Below are 22,510 nucleotides of genomic sequence, written 5' to 3' on the forward strand. Positions count from 1 at the left end.
TTCAACTAGTTCGAAAATAGAACGTCCTTGAGCGCAATAAAATCACGCGTAGAACTCCATCCGAACCAGTCTCTAGCAGCGTAAACTTATTGCAATTTGGGCCCAGTTTGTTCTTACAAGTTTTCTAAGTTTCATTTATTATTATTTAGTAAACAGGCCCGTGAAACGATTTAATATATCCGTAAAATACGTGCCAACCGACAACTGACTTCGAAACGTTCGAAATTTCGAACAAACTCTCGGCACACCTTGCGCGATATGCGTCAGATCGGTGTAGAAGACGCCGACCTGCAGCGTCAATGACAGCTTCACAAGTCTAAAGCTGACGTAATTGAAGTACGCCCTCACACATCGCGTTTCAGATATAAAAAAAACGGCGAAAAAATAAGGTCATTGGCTTACAACTCTGTGATTTGGGCTACGGAGATAGGCTAATTGGTGCACAGTTGAGGAACTGTGATTGGTGGCATGAAACCTACAAATAGTAGCGAACGCGCTTTACCAAGAAATAGAAGGGAAGTGACCTGTTGAGGAAATGTGCGACTGAAACTCCTGGTTATAATTGTGTGTGAAAACTCTGACATATCGATAGAAAACGACAAGGTAAGTATTAATTGTTTTCAAACATCGCAAGACTACGGCGAAAATGTATACATATAGACCGAGGTCAATCTAAACATGTTTATAGTTATTTTTTCAACATTCAAATCTAATTTGTTTAGTTGTTGTCATGTCAAGGCGCCGAAGCGTCCTGAATGGCAGAACCCGGAAGATCGAATTCTAAACCAGTAACCATTGACATGTGAGTCACGGTGACACGTACGTCTGGTATCACCCCGGACCACTCGCTATTTTAAAAAGAAAGTGGTATCTTGAACCGGAGGAACATTGCATGTCACGCTGGTTTTCAACGCTATATAATCTGGTATCACTACGTATAAATGTACCGGAAGTTAATCTGGAATAAAGACGCGCGCTTAAGGGGTCTCAAGCTATCGTGTTGTCCAGCGTCTACATGCACTTGAGGGTTGACAATCAAAATAATTCGTTCAGCATTATTTATCATCATTTTTTTCTCCAAAAAAAAACAGGAAAAAAAATAATAATAATAACTGTGTGTAGCGTTGAAAAATCAGTAAAAATGTGTAAATAGTACTCATTGAACTAAATTTATTTTCAGCCTGCGATTAATATTGGTTTAAGTGTATTTATTAGAGGAAGTACGGGTTGGCCAATTGAGCACATATATCCCAGGTACATGCACAAGTTGTGTACCCAAAAAAATGAATTAACATTATATCCTAGCTTCTTTTGATCTAAATTTCTGAAAAATTATGCGCAGGTTTATTTTGTGGGACGTCTACAAAATAATTGTCTTCAAGTACATTCAAGGTTTATACGGCAATCATAAGAAACAATGGTTACGGCAATCATGAGAAACTATGGTTACGGCAATCATGAGAAACTATGGTTATGGTAATCATTTTGAGTATCTGCCAAGTAATAGTGGTATGATGAATAAATGTATATTGTACCTTGGCAAGCATACAATTAATTTGCAGTTCTATAGTGTGTGTGTGTGAGAAGCAGATGGGGGCAGTTTTTTTCTGATAATAAAACAATACAAAAAAAAATCTATGTCCTTTTATTTGGTCGTCATATATATACATGTAGTACAATTTTGTAAATTACATTCATTTTTATGTTAGGATACATTTTTCAATGCAGAATATCAATTGTGTCTTGAACTTGATACAGTCGATAACTTTGCTAACACATCTAATCAGATCATCCCTTCAATATATACACTTATGAATAGACTTTCTGCACAGGTTTGTGGAGGGTGAAATGAACGTATATAAAACCATGTGAACACTAATGTACATACACTCTGGTGTGGGTATTAAGCCGTAAGACTTGGAAGTGGCATGGGGGGCATGCACCCACCCTAAACCGATATTACTTGTGTATCCCACAATGCAATATGCTTGTATTCTTATCCGAAAGAGCTGTGTATTACAGATTTGATTAAAAGCAACTAACATATGCACCTAATATAAGTTGGCATACTGCAAAGTTCATAATCAAAAGACAACTTAACTTAGCATAAGGTTCTACATGTATGTAATAAAATAATGAAAAATCAAAAGAAAAGTATAGTAAAAATAAAATAAAATGTATGAAAGAAAATAAAGTAGAAAAAGTACAATACATAAATTTAAACCAGATGGTCGTAATTTAGTAAATTTATATGATTTTGTTTTGTTTTAATAATTTCTTTTTTAATTTTGGACTGCATGAATATTAATTTTTTATGGTCCATAATTTACACCTCTTGCTTGATCAAAATTTGTGAAAGAAATATGACAACAAATTATGTGCAGGTATATTTTCGAGGGCTTCCATCGTCTTAATCATTTTGAGAATTTGCCAAGTAATAGTGGTATGATGAATAAATGTACAAATGGTACGATGATTAAATGTACATTGTACCTTGGCAAGCATACAATTAATTTGCAGTTCTATAGCATTGTGTGTGAGTGCATGTGTGGTACAAAACGTGACAATTTCAATTTAACACTATATAGGACTGTCCTGTGATGACCTACATTATGACGACCCTTATTTTCAAAATTGTTTAGGTTTAGTAAAGAAGAAAAATATGGTTCAATTTATTTTAATATTATTATAATTTTACCATATACCTTTATTAAACATATGTTTCTATGTAAGGTTAAACTGCAATTTAATTAAAATTGAATTAAAATGCAATTCTATGTTGAATTCTAATGAATTGAGTTTAATTCCTAATTTCCGAGTTACTATTTTTCTCACGAAATTCGATAGAGGGCGTTCTCAAAGTACTCGGATGACAGTCCGTTCAACGTTCGTGGTGGGGTTGAATTTGAGCGGCATCTGCTGTAAGCAATATACTAGTAGTTACTGTTGCCGAAGTCTTATTTTTTTACAAACGTTTTGCAAGAATTGGTCAAAATGGTTAACTGGTATTGTAATGCCCCAGGCTATTCCTGGGGTTCGATTAAAAAGAAAAAAACAGCGAAATATCCTGAGATGAAAGGCGTAACTTTTCATACACTTCTTTCGTCCAAGAAATCAACACTTCAACGCCAGTGGATTCAAATGCGTCGTCGGGAACCTGAGTGGACACCAAACTATATTCCCAGGTTTGTTCAGGGCATTTTCCACCCTGCGCCAGTATTTTTTTAGCTCAATAACTAGAGACAGCCGTCTTTCAACCGCAGTTATACATCGATTGAAAAACGAAGACTGTCAGCTTCCCGAGACGAGCGCAAACAAAAACATTTATGATAACTGCATCTACTGATCGCCTGGTGAATCATATTAAATCAAACTTACACTACACATTTACAAACACCAGAAACTACTTTAGAGTTTGATTTAATAATAAACCATGGCTTGTAAGGATTTTCCTTCATGGATCATTGCCGAATACACTCTTGTCATAATGAAAATAAATTCTGTATTCTGGTCATGATGAAGCTTTACGGACATTATGAAATAAATGACCATTATCAAGTCGATATTCTTTCAGTCTGGCTGTTGTCCAGTCACTTCGATGCTGCAGCAACAAATATGCGAACATATCAGCTATTTCAAACAAAGGCAAATTATGAAGGTTTTTTTGCCAAGTTTTTACGTTACATGGATCTACCAGAGTTATTGTCGACTCACCGTGTTTTACAGTACGATGACGATTGTTTGACTCTTGGCGAACATTTAACTCGTTTGCTAACTCAACAAGTTCAAAAAGTTTAGCTTTACGAACATTAATATTGCTGCAAGTTATACCACGATCCCGAAGAAATTTGCGGCGTTCTGGAACTTTTTTGCTTTTCCAATCTATTGATTTACGCATGTAAGAATACAGAACTTCAATAAAAACAACCCCACTCAGGCTCGTCATCTGGGTATTTTGGATGCGCCCTCTAGCGGAATTCTGTAGAAAACTAACAACTCGAAAATTAGGAATTGAACTTGAATTAAAACGCATCCCTATATAGGACTGCATTTTAATCAACTTCATATCGCAACCAAATTTAAAGTTAATTCAACTTTATAAGCAATTAAACCAATGTGTGAACAAATAATTACTAACTGTGATACATGTAAATTTGAAGTCAGTTATACCAAAATATCTATGAAATTTTATTTTGTTTTCATAAAACATATTATTGTTTGATGTATATTGTCAAATCTGGTAAAATACATGTACCTGTATATAAAAAATCTAAAAATAAGTTCACGATTATCACATTGTGGGAAGTTAATCTAAAATGGTAAAATACTTGTTCCAGGGCCTAATAGTGTAATTTTACAAATACTTGTTCCAGGGCCTAATAGTGTAATTTTACAAATACATGTTCCAGGGCCTAATAGTGTAATTTTACAGAAAATTTTCTCTAGCAGCACAGCTTTTTGTTTTTCAAAATCAAGAGCTGGTACAACTCTAGTCAAAATATCAGTCATGGGCTGTTTCCCGGCTGATTTTCGCTGAAATTGGATTGTAAAATTAGGCTTTTGGACAGCTTTATGCTAAATAGCTGTTTTGGTTAAAATTTTAAAAAGCTATTTAACAGCCTCTTGAAAATTAATCGCTTTAAAAAAGTCACAAAAATAGCTGGGAGGCTATATTATAGCTCTCATGTGGCGCGGAATAGGATGAAATATTTAAATTAGGCAGCCTTATGTTTATACAATGTACCTTATGCTAGGTGTTTCCGAAAAATAAAAAAACAGCAATAAAACTGCTTGGATACCATGTTCAAAGTTGAAGCCTACTCATAATTTTTGAGAAATTTGTCATAAATTGCATGACAATGATCATTGGTTTATTGTGTATAATCACAGAGCTTTTGTCACAAGGCAAAATAAAATAGCAATCTTTTATGTGTTGCAGTGACGCTTTTTGAAAAACTTGTTCTTATATATTTTCCAAAGTCATTATTTTTAGATCAATTCCATAGACCACGATGTTAAAGAAAAATTGCATTTGTTGATGCTTTTTAAAAGCTAGATTTTTTAAATAATTTAGGACAATAAAACATTCCCCATCATTTACAAGATATATTTTTTCAGCCTCTGTCACCAGGCTACAATTTAAGATATGGTAAAATGGCCACTATCCGCTGAAATACAACTATGATTATCTTCTCAAAAATTAGGCTGTGACCCCCACCTTTGTTAAAGTTAATATACTTATATTGCTCTGGAGGACAAATTATTGCAAAAGGAATAAATAATGGATATTTGAATTTATGAGTAGGCTTTCACATTAATGAAGTTATTTTAAAACATAATTTCATTGTAAGATTCATTGAAGTTTATTTTATACATGTATGAGAATTTGAAAGATATCAGTGATGGACAATTCACAGATGCAAGAAGCAGTGTCATAAAGAACTCTGAGAATAATTATTATTTTCACTTGTATTTGATACAGTGTGAAACAAAATGAATGCTTAGTAGTTATACATGAATATTGAATTTTATGGAAATTCAAAGTAAAATGCATATATTTGTATATGTTGCTAGGCGCCATTTTACAATGAGCATGTCTATATTATGAATCACATTCAAAAATGTTTAATATAAGAGATAAAATGACACAAAACATGAAATACAGCATCCTACTGCTGTAAAAATTGTTTTAATTACTATGCGAACACATCGTGAGTTACAAATATATTATATTTGAATACAAATGCAGAAACTTCCCTTCTCCCCGTCAGCTCACTGTAGCGTACGGAGAAGAAGTGTAAACAAACAACTATTTGCCACCCTAAAACAGCCTTTACTGCCTCAAAAATAATTGTACTAGCCAGAATATATTGGAACCTAAAACACAGCCACAAAGCTTACCCTATGAGTGAATGCCCGCATCTGTCATCGTTGTCCATGTCAACTTTTTACTTTTTCGACTAGTTGAAAACTACAACCTGATTGCTTTGATACTTGGTATATATGTACCATGAATATCCCTGAAATTTAAATATGCTATTGACAGAGCGAATTATGTAAATCAGGAGTCAAATGTAAGTTAATTAATACCAGTTTATGCAAATACAATATCAAATCTATATAGGTGTACAATAGATTTGAAATCACAATACATTTCGAGGAGGTCAGGGTATTTTTAGAATTGTAAAACTGTTTGGTGATTTTCGTAACTCACAGATCTTTACCACGTCCTTAATTGCGATAGTAATAATAAACTAAAACTGAAACATCATGCACAATTATAACTAAGTATTTAAGGCACTGACATTGAGAGAAGTGGAAATTTACATAAACATGTAGCAACATGATATATTAAAATGTCTATTTTACATGTGAATTTGTTAAAATAACATTATACTGTACAATGTAGCTAGAATATAACCTCCCTTGAATAAATTGGCATATATTTTACTTTGTAATTGTCTTCCCCCAAACCCGCTTTTCTTTTCCCGTCGAGGTTATCCGCTACCAAATACCCTTTGAAAATCGGGAGTAGCCAGGCAAAATGGGTCAGAAGTCAAAATGTACTCTTCATCCTTAATGTTATTCAGTTACTAGCTTGTTACATGTATGACCTAATCATCATTTACGTGTAGCCATGTAATATAATATTTGCAGATGTAGTGTATGCGCTTACATGAATGTATGTGTCTGCATACTCCTTTCATCTTTTATATTCTAGTAGAACATGTGAGTCAAATCTGAGGTGTACCTTTAGGGTCGAGATCAGTCATAATCTTTGTATGTTCAGTATAGACAAAAATCAAGTAATTTTTGGTACTTCCGTTCTAATAAAGATGCGTTTTAATTGAGCGAATATATAGTTACAGATATTTGGCCTTCAAATTCTGATAGTGATAATGGACACCAATTTCAACATTTGTGGATTTGCAAATTTGTGCGTGGTTTACGTGCAGTATGTGTTTACCTTACATGTATATGCATTTATGTTGTGTGGTTGTACATGTACATGTTTCAACAATATCGGGTTTTATGATAACAGCTGTGTAAGTCCTATAACAAATAATTGAGATTATTAATCACTACATCGATGGATTATATAATGTACTGAATTGTATTCTATGTTCACAGTTCGCAATGGCTACGATGAGACGGAATAGTGAGAAGAACGGTCATATGTTAGAGGAAAAACAACCAAGGACTGCATCCGATCCTGGGCAAAAGGAATCCCCAAAAATGGTGTATATTGTGTTTGTATCTCTACTGATTGATTTGCTGGGATTTACAGTGATCTTACCGTTATTGCCAGCGCTGTTGGATTACTATGCTAAAAAGAATGACGTGAGTTATGGAAATTCATTGGAATCATTCCTGACTGACTGAAATAGAATTGCACTAGACTAGACACGACACGACAAGACACGACATGTATCATGCACAAACCATCCTGTGATAAAGCCATGTGATATTTTTTGATATTGAACTCTCAATGTCACATGCTTTATCGGCAAATATTATCGATCTTTCCATGCAATTTGAGACTATGACGTGACCGACTGACACTACCCTAGGAAGAAAAAACATGGATTGTTTACTAACTAAAAAATATGTTTTAGCCAAAACTGTTTGAGATCTGTAAATTTGTTTCCACAATATACCAATGATTTGAGACAACTGGCAACGGTCTTGTTTTATGTCAAATTTGTCAACATCGCTATTTCTAATACTACCAACCCCATCTTAGCAACATACAGGATTTGTTTTCCTAATTGTTCCATTTACTGATCTCTCATGCAATGTGTGATACTACTTATAGAATTATCGCTAAAAACTTTATGAAAAAATTATTTTTTAATCATTGGTGACAAATGACACACTATGTTCAAGAAGCGATGTTCGTATGCAAATAAGATCAGCTGCTCTAATAATATTCAGACACACACAAATAATGAAAATGATTTTCACTTTCTATAGAAAAAATATTTGCGAACCAAAAATAGAATATCAAATCAGATTTATTAAACTTGTGTTGTTATTTTCATATTTTCCTCGTCAAAAGCTTTAAACAAATGAAAATTAAAAAAGTCCTACAGCACAATGAAACACATTTTCAATTGGATATTTATATACTTCATTGGATGTCATACACATCATAATTTGATTACTGCATGAGAAGCGTAAATGCTTAACGTTGCATTTTTAGATCGTAAAATCTTTAAACAAGACTACATGGGTTTGTGTGAGTGATATATGCACTTACAGCAATGCACGGATGGCGAGAAATTGGCTCATAACAATCGCCGATTTGAGTGATTTTTGTTAATGGGTGGACCACTCAATAAAAGTAACCCGAGCTAGCATTCTCGTCCTCGGTGATGCAGTTCAAATGGGATTGCTTAGGGGGTCTCAAATTTTGAAACCGAGGCTTGCCCGAGTTGCGGCCATTTTGAATGTTGTTGTGAATTACAGAGATTCTTCTATAGTCAAAATATAACAAATATACATTCAACTTATCCATAAAAATCCATATAAGCCAACCAAAATGTCGTCTCAATGATAATTAATTCTAGCGAAAATAAAAATATTTTACTGGTACAGTACATTACAGGTGTGATTGTATGGTGAAAATAATTTGTATTTTAGTGATTCAGTAAATAGCACATGCAATTTCTTTTTTTATATGCGCTGCTAGTGGACAAATACAATAGTTGGATTAACACAACATCTGTTGAGAGCCTCCAGACATACCAAAATCAATGGGGGGAAAAGAACGTCAGTAAACGTCTGCATTAAACAAAAAAATACTGTAAAACACATTGAAATAGCTACATGCCATTTTAGCGAATTTGACTTTATACATGAATTAACAAAATCTTAATTTAGCTAAAATGCCAATAATCTCATTGTGAGAATATACTTTATTCTAAATTAGCGACATCTTGAATTAGCAAAATTACAGGTTAGCTAAATTAGCTAAAATGACATGCTAGCTAAAAAGACGTGTGTCACAGTATTCTCTGCCAGGTTGTACAGTGATAAAACTAAATTGTAAAAGGATAATAGATTACTTATTATGTTACCATGGTAATAAATAATGCTATATACTAAATCATGTTGTGTAATTCAAATTTATGTTCAATAATGTCTGCTATAAACAGTAGATGCATGACGAACTCATTACCATGATTGGAATATATTATTTGTATTGGTTGCAGTCATTTGCTGTTTGCTGCCCTCTGTGGTGTTAGTATGGTGATCTATCTGTAATACTGCCCTCAATGTCCACTCTTCTATGAACTCTCATTTATTCTTTTCTGCTTTTTTTTCTGTTCTCTGTTTTTTTCTGTGTTCAAATGTTGACATTTTGTTGATATTATTTTAACATAGTCATGACTGTAATTTAGTAGAACTGATTATTACGGGTGGTATTTTGCTGCTAAAGCAAAGATGATTCTTTCACTAGTTGCCAATCTCAATTTATTTTTACTTGGCTGCAAAAAATCATTTTTAACAAGTAATTTTTTTTTCGCTATTTAAAGATACATTTGAAACAATGAGTTATTCTACAAAAATGTACAGAAATGTAAATAAGACATCAGAAAAAATGTATTGCATAATATAAACAAAATGTTGGTGCAACATTTCACATATTTTATTATGTGTTGATTATTCTTCAATTTTGAACCAAATAGAGACACAATTTAAAATTGTCTAATAGGACTTTTTTTTTATTTTATGAAAGGTGTCAATAGTTGACATTGGTTTCATATTTTACTCCTAACGAAAGCCCTGATTTGGTTTTAATTATTCAACCACATGTACCCACTCCATAGACATTTCTGTTTTCAAACTGAGACTACTAAAGGACACTTGCAATTTTAAAATGTGTATAAACAGAAATTACATTGTTTTAAGAAGACTTATTTGATTCATTTCTAGGACTCACTGTATCAGATTATGGCCAATCAAGTTGATGGATTCAAATCTTTTGTTGGGATTCCAAATATTGAAAAATACAACTCCGTACTCTTTGGAGGTGAGTATAACAAAGTATTTAAAATAAGTGGCAACATTCCGTTGAATCTCAACTGTTTTAGCTTCTCATTTTATTTTTAGTTGAAATTGTATTCATCACCATTTTTGTAATAGTATGGATTCACTCAAATTTGTATTTTATATTTTCTAGAATATTTGACAATATTTACTTACCAAGTTGGTTGGTCTTTAATTACTAGAAATGATTATGTAATTTTGGTTTTCTAGGTATAATTTCATCGTTATTCTCGTTTCTACAATTTGTGGTGAGTCCCGTACTTGGTGCTGCATCTGATGTTCATGGTAGAAGGCCCCTTATGTTAGCATCGATGGTAAGTAGTACTATCCAGATGACTGGTAATTAATGTAAATATTTAATGTCATGACTTTGCTAGAGAGACTGTGATAGCATCAACCAATGAACTGGTACATTAAAATACATAATACTCTTTGAGAATATTTTATTGGGCTGCCAAGAACAAATGCGATTTAAAAATTTATCTATAAACTAACTTTGTTTTTTAATTTTCAGATTGGTATAGCTATATCTTACTGTATTTGGGCAGTGTCACATAATTTTACAGTGTTCCTTATAGCTAGGATAATTGGTGGTCTCAGTAAAGCTAACGTGAACCTGAGTACAGCCATTATTGCCGATGTATCTACCGTTAAAACAAGAGGGAAAGGAATGGTATGTAAGAAGAAAAAAAAAAGCCTGTCTGATTTTCTGTTTTCGTGCTCTATACTAATATTTACTATTAAGTGCAATTAATTTCATCATCATGAATATATTAACAATTAAACCATTTTTGAGATCTCGCGTTATGCGGGAAATCAACGTAAAAACAAAGGTTATAACATCGTAGTGGTGTCTAAACATCGCAAGAGATTTGATAAACGTATAAATATTTTTAAAGTAATTCCACTCTTAATAATAATGTGCTATACACAGTTGATGGTCAATTTTAATTCATATTAAATCCATATTCCCAATCGTAGTGATCGGCATTTTGACATTGACTTATAAAAATCAAATTCGCATCCAAAATCAAATAATTTTTTGTTGTTGATATTTGGGGTGCGCCTTTAACAAATCACATAAAAAACTTTCAATATGTCAATCATCCCTCATGTTTATATTTTTTTTTCAGGCGCTGATTGGTGTGGCGTTTTCACTAGGATTTACATTTGGGCCTATGATTGGTGCTTATTTTTCCAAAATTTCCACTTTTAAAGCAGGAGAGTTTTACATTGCGCCGGCGCTGTTTGCGTTAAGTCTGGCAGTACTGGACATTGTTTTTATATATTTCTTCATGAAAGAAACCCTGCCATTGGAGAAAAGAGTATGTATGAACAGTTTTTATGTTGACTCCGCCATGTGGTTTTACAATATAGTCTTATTTTAGTGATTCAAAAACACGTCATGCAATTTTTGGTTTATATGTGATTCTATTGCAGATGTGCTTGAAATAGAACAAATACTGTAGATCACTGATCAGAGTTATATTTTACGTATAGTGCAGCAGTAAAAATTATTACATGTTTTATGATTTTGAGTTAACAAGAAACTGAATTACTATTGTATACCTTCAATAACTTTACATTTTTATGTTTTTGTTGCAGGCTAAGTCGTTCAGTAGTAGCTCTCGGGATGCTTTCAACCTCATCAGTCCTTTTGCATTATTCCAATTTTCTGCTGTGAAAAACTGTCCTGACAAAGGTATAGTTGGTGGTATACTGTACTCTGTTTTTGCCTCAAAAATATTTCTTGATTTTGAAATTTTGGGAAAGTTAATCACTGTGCATCACTGATCCTACCGGTAATTAAATTTCAACTGATATAAAAAATCCGACCATGTTGGTTGAGAGCTTCTACCCTTGGCTCTATATGTATAGGTTTCATTGACAATGTATACTGATGTTCACCGAGTAAATGTTATTATTTATGAACGTCATTGAACCCTTCCATTCTGTGAATATGCACCAAAGACTATTGACAAGAAGAACAGCCAACTCAATACACAGGAGGTGGTAGATAAACGACAAACTACATTTAAAATAAAAAAAATTAATAATTTAAAAGTATTTCTGAAAAGTAAAAATTTATTTAGTACCTAATAAGACAACATGGTCAGACAGATTGAAGAATATTTATATAATATTTTTGTTAGCTCCGCTGTAGACTTTGTCGAGCGAAGCTTATCATATGAGTGATTGTCCGTCGTCGTCCGTGTCAATGTTTTACTATTCCGACTTCTTCTTGAAAACTACAAGCCTGAATGCTTTGATACTTGGTGTATACTGTAAAGGGGTTAATTATTCACTGAGTTTTAATTTTGCTTATTTCGCTGACTGGAAAATGCGCTAAATTAAAACCCAGTAAATATGACAAATTTAGCATAGAACACATTATCTAAATGATAAAACCGTGAATTTAAAACCCACTAAATATGCCTGAAATAGTAAATCAGCGAAATTTAAACATAGTGAAAATTAGTCATTTTACTGTATGTACCTTGGGTAGAGGTAGACCTCTCTCAGATTTGTTTATTTCATGATGATATCTTCAATTCTCTAATATTGGTGAATGTTTTTGTCATTTTTGGTAAAAAGTGATATTTTCGACTTCTTGTTAAAAATCGCAAGTCCAATTGCTTTTATATTACATATATAGGTACTACATATGTACCTCTCTCAGATTTGTTTATTTCATGATGATATCTTCAATTCTCTAATATTGGTGAATATTTTTGTCATTTTTGGTAAAAAGTGATATTTTTGACTTCTTGTTGAAAACCGCAAGTCTGAAAGATATTACATTCATTGATATTATATAGGTACTACATGTGGACCTCTCTCAGATTTGTTCATTTCGTGATGATATCTTTAATTCTCTAATTTTAGTGAATATTTTTGTAATTTTTGGTAAAAAGTTATATTTTCGACTTCTTGTTAAAAACTGCAAGTCCAATTGCTTTTATATTACACATATAGGTATAACATATGTACCTCTCTCAGATTTGTTTATTTCATGATGATATCTTCAATTCTCTAATATTGGTGAATATTTTTGTCATTTTTGGTAAAAAGTGATATTTTCGACTTCTTGTTAAAAACCGCAAGTCCAATTGCTTTTATATTACATATATAGGTACTACATATGTACCTCTCTCAGATTTGTTTATTTCATGATGATATCTTTAATTCTCTAATTTTGGTGAATATTTTTGTCATTTTGGGTAAAAAGTGATATTTTTGACTTCTTGTTGAAAACCGCAAGTCTGAGAGATATTACATTGATTGATATTATATAGGTACTACATGTGGACCTCTCTCAGATTTGTTCATTTCGTGATGATATCTTTAATTCTCTAATTTTAGTGAATATTTTTGTAATTTTTGGTAAAAAGTTATATTTTCGACTTCTTGTTAAAAACCGCAAGTCCGATTGCTTTTATATTACATATATAGGTACTACGTGTGGACTACTTTCAGATTTGTCCTGTTGCTTTTTATATATATATTGTTCATTTTCTAATGATATCTTCAGTTCTTTATTTTTAATGTGCATTGCTAACAGCGGAGCTATCTCAGCCAACATGCTGCTTGTTATATTTTGTTATGCATATTTTGTTATGCGCTGACTCTCGACTATTTTCATAAAAAATTATTTCATATTTTATTTTTTATTTTATGTTTAACAGTACACTGATAAAAATGTTATTTCTAAAGTTACAATAAAATATTATTATAATTATTATTGGTAAAAAATGAGAAACTTACACTTTCTCAAACTACTACAAGAATTGTTGTTAGCAAAAAACAAATTCTTACTACTTCATTTGCATAGAATAGGTGGCACTTTTCACCAACCGTAATATTTAATAATAATGCCATCTTCACAAGAACCTTATTATTACAAATCTTCCTGATGAAACAGTTTGGTGTAGGTTGCTCAGAAATAAGCAAAATGGTGACAATTATTGCAGTTTTCTTCCTGTGATCTTCTAATCAAATAATCGCAACAAAAATTCTTCCTCTAGTCTTGCACTCAGACAGTACACATGTCAGTCAATACTTGAGCAGTACTGCCTTCAGGTGTGCTTTGCGGTATCCTTGCAATTACTTTATATTACTGAACTGTCATAGAGCACATTAATATTGGATAAAAAGCTTTTGATTTGATTTCCAGAAAATAAAACTAAAATGTTTTTGTTCTTCTGATTTGTTTTCAGATATACAGGTATTACGGCAACTTGGCAGATCATATTTTATATATTTATTTTTATATTCCGGTCTTGAATTCACTTTGACATTCCTGGTGCATCGGAGATTTGAGTACACAAGGTGATGTAATATAATTAATTTTTACTTCGAATCATATCATTAAACTTGCATTTTTTAGCTCCAGAATTTCTGTTCTTGTTTCTATATACTCTTTAAATTAATGTGTATTTTGAACCCTGCAGAACTTGTTAACAATCCTAATTTGACAAAGATTAGTATGGCCTAAGTGCAACATAACTTTTATCTACATGTAGGATTGGCTCAAAGCTGGCTTAGTGATAGATTAGTATAGTCAAGATTTCATGAAAAATTGTTGTCTTCAAGGACCTCACGGTTCACTGTTCTACGCAGTAATTCAGTGGATTTGTTATTAAATTTGCCTGTTCCATTACTGGAGATATGATATCGTTTTAAGTATGATCTATGGATGGCAGGACTTTTTAGTAGTCTAAATTGATATGTTACGGTTAATTTGTGAGTATTTATTAATTACTGTTTTTTCCCTCCCATGCACAGTATGCAGCAAGGAATGATGTTCTTTTACATTGGTGTAATCATGGCAACTGTGCAAGGTAAATACATTTGTACAACATTACTTCACAGTACATAAATGGTTGAGTAGCAAAATACTTTTTTTGTTTTGTTTTTTTTTTGGCTTGTCCATAATTAAGTTGAAGTGAAAGTCCTATTCATGAAAAAATGTCTGATGTTCGGCAACAGCGTTATCGTCGAAAAATTTACTTGTGGGTGTGGTTAATCTGTAGATATAATTGGCCCTGCATGGAGGGTGTTGATTCAAACTGCATACATTCAACACCATAGAACCTTGATGCACATTGTTTTGTTTTAGGGATCAAATTCAAAATGGCTGGATGATGGCCATTTTGTTATTTTTCTGCCTGAGTCAATTATGTTCAAATGTTACACATACATAATACATATGCATTAATTTAGTGATTTAAATAATATTTCATCTATTCCATGCTGTATCTCAATCATTTTCTTAGGACCTGATCTCAGGCTGCCTTGATGGGTTGAAAACATAGAACATCATAGCTAGCATTTGGCACTTTTCTTTTACATATTTAATTCAAAATGACCGACTAACCGCCATTTTGTTTAAAAATACTACTTTTGTGCCATATCTGACATGCTTACTGTCAATTTCATTCACACAATACAAACCATATCAGGGATTCAGGAAACAATTTGTCATTGTAAATGTCACAACTCTTACACAAATATTACACAAATGTATCTAATGTATTAATTTCATATTTCATTTTTATGTATACTCCTACTTCATGATCAGCACTGTCTCATGACATTAACTTGTTTTCCAGGATCTTATAGTCGCAGAATACCAGCGGGTTCAGAGAAGAAAACTGCTGTAAGAGTAAGTATATACTTGTTACCATAGTACCACACTGTGATAAAACACAATTGGCTTTTTAACCACGATTCTATGCACAGAAGACGTGGACATGCATCCATAACATTTTCAACATTGATAGGCTGAGCGGTCTTATCAAGTTTCAAACTCTTGCACTATTTATGAACAATTTTGTCAGTTTTATCTTCGCTGGTAAAGTTCTGGAAAAAAAATAATATAAAATTTTGGATGCAGCTTTTATGCTATGACTCTTGAATGCTCAAAAATTGTGAAATCAATTCGACACAGCATTTCTAGGTTCAGCATTCAGCTATGTTGTACATTCATGGTTATTTGAACCCCAATCTGTATTCAAATAATTATGAGTAGACTTGTGTTAACCCATAAGAAACTCTGAGTTATGTTATGAGTAATTCTTATATGAATAAATGCTTGCGTATTTTTCATGAACGACGAAGTTCAATGCTTGTTTATGATATGACCTCATTTATGACGTCTAACAATGTGTAGCCTTGAAAATGATGCTATCATGCATCTTATTTTAGTGGAGATCAATAAATCTAAATACATATGTAAAGTTTAATTTCTGTCACAGGTTTTCAGAATCTTTGCACGGGACAATTATTTACACCACAGCTTTAAAGGGAACTGCTCAATCCCATGGATTGCACCATGTGCTCATGGGTAATTAACTCCGCCTTTCTCCACTAAGTAAATGAATGCTTATTATGCTCGCTTACTCAAACTGTGATTGACAGGCATTTTGCATACATTAGTCGCCATTTTAACTCGGGATTTTTACTGTCACGGCACGTTTCGACCGAAAACATTTATACATCAAAGGCCCAACCAGATGAGTGTAATCGCTAGCGTACATATTCATGCCCCCGTAGAAATGTGTTTGGAATCACAGTTTGATCTCTAAACATTGTAAATGGCACATTTTCCTGAGCTCCCGCCACGATGTGAGCGGCTTGGTTCGGACTAGCATACTAATTGCGGTGGCCATCTTGCCCTTATTTATAGTATCGGTTCCCTTTTAAAAGCTAGCATTGGATATAGATTCAAGTTTTCGAGCACGTGTTTTCAAAAAACATAATAGGCTTGCATAAATTAAAACCACCTCTCTTCTAATCACAAATGTCCTTTCACAGATGTGATACATTGACACACTACAATAATGATTAACAATTTGTATTTTGCAGGGCATGTTCATTCTGATGCCAGCTTTCATTATCATAGCATTTGCATCAAATCAAATCTTATTGTATATTGGATTAGCTTTATTTTGTTTTGGTAAGTAACTTATTTTTAAATAATTAATATTTCTCAGGAATACTTGTGCTAGTTTTACTTCATCACATCTCTCTTGAGGATAATGCACTAAATATTGAAGTATTAACTGGAGTAACAGGCATCAATGTCAATACATGTTGCTAGATAAATGACACTATAAAACAAAAGTATTGATTAAAAATTGAACTTTTATGTAATTAATTGTAATATTGTCAAGAAATGCACAAATTTTAATCAGAGTATACTACGTGTATCACTCCCATACTTGGATACTGTATATGATTAATGTCAAATCATTTCCTACTAGACAAAACTGTGTTATCTCAGTTTTATACATGCTGTGTGGCTTTCTGTTGGTGCATTGTAAAACACAGTGTCATAATTGTAATCTTACATAACATACTGATAGTTCTTCTCTGATGCGATAGAAAAGAAATAAATGTTTCAAAACATTGTTAAATTGTCCACAATAATATTTGTAATTGTGTTATTGTTCACCTTTTAGGATATGTGAACTATCAAAAACACAATTCGTTAATAACAAAATACTGCACATAACAAAACAAAAGGATGGTTGCTCTTTGCTTTTTGAATGACCAATCTTTCTCAAAGTCCACATAACAGAATGAGTTTTCCCATTACAAGTATGCTTATAGGAGCTCTGTGAAAAAATGTTTGGACAAAAAAATTCAGGAGGATATTTAAATATTTGAAAAAAAATATGAATTGAAGCTAAATTACTATATTTAGAAATATTCACCCACTGAATATTTTGGTGGTACAACTCATTTAACATCCCAAACATTCATACATGTAAATACTGTAACTTTACATGGGGGTGATTTTAAACAGGATGCAGGCAGGTGATGCTATAATTCATAGGTGACATCATCAAATTAGACATCAGATGTTTACAAAATCTCATCAAATATAATTATTTTCACATGCATAGTACACTTACAGATGATTGTGATATTGTTATTTCAGCATCAGCTACAGTGGTTCCCTGTATGACAACCATGGTTTCATCTTATGGTAAGTATGTAGTTATGTTTAACAAAAAATGTATTATCTTTGGAGATTGTTATAGCTGTTGATGTCATAATTAACACACGAATGTCATAATTAACAAACAAATTGCTGATATGGATTGTGATACTGAATAAAATCATTAAGTTTATGTATCACTTGAAATTTTATACAAATATAGTATTATGTGCTTGTATGACCAATCGTGTCAAACAATCAGTGTTCTACACTTAATTGTATACAGGATATGCAAATGACCAGAGAACATAGATACATGGAAAATTAGATTGTGTTTCTAGCAATTCACATGCTGTGGGGCGTCTCTGTATATTATATTAATTAATGGTAATTGCCTTATTATTAGTTTGTAAAAAAAATCTAAATTTTAATTCTAATAAATTTACATTGCATACTGATGACAATGGTATTCTGACTAATCTCTTTATATTTTTACAGGGACTGTAGCTCAGAAGGGAACAGTTGTAGGTATATTTCGATCACTTGGAGGTCTGTCAAGGGCTACTGGTCCAATAGTAGCCTCTATTGGTAAGTTTCTAGTTGTTATATAGTTCTTTTAAGGCTGTTTGACTAGAATTTAGATTGTGCACTACCGGTACTGAGCATATTAGTACACAAATATGCAATGCATTATGGGAGAAAACCTTCCATTGCATATGATGGGAAATATCACCCTGGAAACTTACTGAATCATATGTCAAGTTTCTGAAATGAAGAAATATTCCTACCATAGAAACTAATGTAAAATTCCAATTTTGACTATTTTCTACGACACTTGAGGGGCTCTTGTATCATGAAAAAAATTGTCTGGTCACCCAGTTTTGTTTCATTTTCGGTTTCCTGAAGATATGAACACATAATTCTGAAAGTAATATGAGTGTCGCTTAAACTCCTTAAGGTAAAGTGCTTACCAGTTAGTTTTTTTACATTTTTTAGTGCATTTAAAGCAGGGGAGTCGTCAGATGGCCATAGCGTGTCATTATTCACAAATAAGTGTCTACCCATGAGCCTTTGCGTTTTTAGCGTGTTTTGTTATCGTCACTTGGGACTCAATTCCTGCACATGCACAGGCGACGACCCTCTCGCTTTAACATCAACAATATTTTGTGTCAAAACTGGCCATTATTAATATTCGCTACAATGAAAACAGAAATGTTGTTTATGACAATTCCTAAATTATTCATAAAATATTTATCTCAGCAGGCCTTTTAACTTCATTAAAATTCAATGGAGATTCTTTCATTACACGTAGATGCCATTTGGCAATGTATATTACCCATAGGGTTTCTTCAATCATTGACAGATTTACTGCCAACTAAAGTGAACGATATTTGTTAGCGAAATGCTAGGTTTGTGATTGGTCAAGTTTCAATCATTGAAACATACATGAAATGTCGTGTAACGTGAAATGTTGCATATGTAATATAAATGACAAAATGACATCATTATTTTTTCGAGTAGCATACAATCTGGTTTTCACCTGGTATATCAGAGAATACTCTTTAATAATTCAGTAATCTGTTTGTTTTTTCTTTTGTAGTGTATTGGAGTGTGGGATCCTCATTTTGTTACTGCATTGGTGGAGTGTTATTACTCATACCCACAATGTTATTACTGAAAACATAACAGACAGCGATTGCTTGAAGTCTGTCATTATACACCAATAGTTGCCTTAATATTAAGAAAAATTGTATTAGGAATTGTATTTCATTTACTGAAATAAAATTGTTCACTACTGAGCATGTTACTGCACATATATGCAAATCATTGTTGGAAAAAAAACTTGCCATCGTATATATTATGGAAAACTATTATTATATGGAAACATGATAAATTAAATGTCCAATTATTTGGAGTATTAGGATTCATATCAATAATAATAGTATGACTTTTCATCTCATATCACCAATACAATTTTTTACCATTTTCAATAGCATTTCGGTGACTCCATTTTTTTTCAATTTCGGCTATCCCGATGATAATGGAAAAAGCATACAAGGTACATAAATTGGGTTTATTAAAATACAATACTAATGAAACTATAAAAAAGACTACATATTATTTTTAATTCTACTTGAACAATCTTGATGTATATTTACGTAATGTGTCATATGTGATTTGATGGTGTCCACCAGGACTAAATGTAGAAAAGTGACTGTGACAATTTTTCCTGACAACTGTTTTGTCACCCAACATCAAATTGGTTTTATGGTATAAAGTGATATTTAAAGATTTAAATTTTTGATTGTATTTTAAATAACATTCTACAAGCTGTATGAGACAAGTTTAAGAGAATTCTGTTATTCAGCGAAAATCATAAAATTGTTTAGCAATACAAATTTCACTTGCATTCTAAATGCATGGAGTCATAGCGACTTTCTATTTTGTTCTATGAATGCTAATACATTATCCAATAGCAAACATCTCTAATCAGCAAAAATTACATGTTTATACCGAGATTGTGTTGCAGTCTTAATGATTTTATATATTTAGATATATTTAGCCCCAAGTTACCCACAATTCACAAAATATAAATTATGTATAAAACATACACAACAGGTCTCGCGTTGCTTGCTGGATAGTTCTCAACCAACTTAATTTGTCTGGACCAACAACAAAATTAAGTATACAGTAGTCTAGAACAACCTTTTGAAAACCAAAATTGTTCCTGGAAATTTGCTAGTGATATATTTTGTATATTTTTTTTTTTGTATTTTCAATAATTTCCCTGCTAATTGTAGACCATGGGGTCATAATTTCCCAATGCCAACATGCTTTGATCAAATGTTTTTGAAAATGATTTATGTTTATTTCAAACATTTAATCATTGATGTACACAATATGACTATGAATTATCTCATTGATAGGAATGCAGCTGAAGACGTCCTTTACCAAAACATACATACTGGTAGTATACATAAAGAATTGTAATTTATAAGTATACTTATTGTTAATTTTGGTTGGGAAATCATCTGTATTAACATGTGTAGTTAAATCTGGTTTGATTGTCATGCATTTTATGGGCTATTTAATATTCTCATATTGCTGTGTATAAAATTGCTTGGAATATTGAACCTTTTGAGGCAATAACTGAGAAATCAAAACCACAATCTAAGAAAAATTGTTGATAAGATATTAAATAATGGAGGTAATGCAAATCAAATCATGAAACATTCATCAATTGGAAATTAAATAAGAGTAATATATTAGTGTGTTAATATAATCTAAAAGTATACACATTGTTCATGTATGTAGAGTAAATTGTATCTGAATTATAGTAATTGTATGCTATCAGCAATTTTAGTTATTTATGTATTTTGTATCAAATTAACCATTCATTTCAGGAAATGGTTTGTATTATCTGAATATATATTCTTCTGAAGTAGCCTGCCTTTAAAAAAAGACAATGTATTCTAACATGAATTGTATACTCATTTCGACCACTTTAAGATCCACCAATAAATGTCTTAGATTAGATAGAACTGAAAATGGCAACTGCCCAACAAGTTTGGCACTATGATTACTAAAAGTATATATCCTGTTTATATCTGCATTAGCGGCGGTAACCTATTTACAGTATTTCTCACAATTAAATCATTGTAGTTTATGTGACATTTTGAAGATTCTCTGAGAAACAAATCTACAGGCTCATTTTGAAACGGCTACTTATGTCTTCCTGTTGTAGTATTTATCATCTAATAAAAGATTGACATTTCTCAATACTTATAGTGTTTCTGTACATCAACAGTGGGACTGAATACATAACAGCACAACATTTATAGTTGTTTCACCTTTGGGGTCAGGAATGTTGCAGTGAAGTTTGTAGAATCCTGGGAGATGGGACAGTGGGTGGCGTGTTCGCAAAGCCAAGCTGCAATTAGCACCCCAAACAAAAAAGTCAGGAAAGACAGTAAGGACTTTGATGTCAGGAAATACAGAATAAAACAAAAACACAACTTTTGATTGCTTTGAGATACGGGGACATAGTAGTTTCATACTATATACGTGATGTGAGGATCGTCATTCACATGTCTGGTTTATTAGACCCCGTTAGGACACCGTCCAAAAACGGGGACTATTATTATGGGGTTCGTCTGTCCGGAGCCATATCTCGGGGACGCATTGACCGATCTCATTCAAACTTTACACAAAGACAATGCATCACATCTTACAGATGCGTTTTTTTCATTTTTCTTTCGTGATTCGAACAAATTTCGCCGACTTGTGGCCATTTTTTGTTTACACATTTACACATGCCCTTTTCCCAAAATGCACTTTTACAGATTTATTCAATCTTCCTAGTAGACATAGACTGTATAAATGAAGATACATCAGCACCATTTGTTTTGTGTGTTTTAATTCAATTCGGCCGAACAACGATCAATTTTGATGTTATGTGTTACATTGTTACGAGTTTGATCCAAGTTATGAAATCTCTAATCTAGGCGTTAT

At 32.5% G+C, this 22,510-nt stretch overlaps 1 protein-coding gene across 1 annotated transcript; it reads left to right on the forward strand.

Moving 5' to 3' along the window:
* Positions 1-373: 373 nt before the first annotated feature.
* Positions 374-21,780, forward strand: LOC100373625 (solute carrier family 75 member 1-like). The gene is made up of 14 exons (XM_085504338.1): positions 374-603; positions 7,132-7,341; positions 9,940-10,036; positions 10,264-10,367; positions 10,568-10,726; positions 11,187-11,378; positions 11,659-11,755; positions 14,271-14,382; positions 14,839-14,894; positions 15,666-15,718; positions 16,921-17,011; positions 17,999-18,046; positions 18,497-18,586; positions 19,599-21,780. The coding sequence occupies exons 2-14, from the start codon at positions 7,138-7,140 to the stop codon at positions 19,682-19,684; spliced, it is 1,389 nt and encodes a 462-aa protein (XP_085360464.1). The 5' UTR covers positions 374-603; positions 7,132-7,137; the 3' UTR covers positions 19,685-21,780.
* The last annotated feature ends 730 nt before the right edge of the window (positions 21,781-22,510 follow it).

The sequence above is a fragment of the Saccoglossus kowalevskii genome, chromosome 10 (genome assembly GCF_978046115.1).
Source record: "Saccoglossus kowalevskii chromosome 10, keSacKowa6.1, whole genome shotgun sequence".
NCBI lineage: Eukaryota > Metazoa > Hemichordata > Enteropneusta > Harrimaniidae > Saccoglossus > Saccoglossus kowalevskii.

Coding starts and splice junctions, on each gene's coding strand:
- LOC100373625 (XM_085504338.1), top strand. CDS start 7,138: ATGGCTACGATGAGACGGAATAGTGAGAAGAACGGTCATATGTTAGAG. Junction 10,037..10,263: donor CAACTCCGTACTCTTTGGAG/GTGAGTATAACA, acceptor TTGGTTTTCTAG/GTATAATTTCATCGTTATTC. Junction 15,719..16,920: donor AGAAGAAAACTGCTGTAAGA/GTAAGTATATAC, acceptor TGTATTTTGCAG/GGCATGTTCATTCTGATGCC.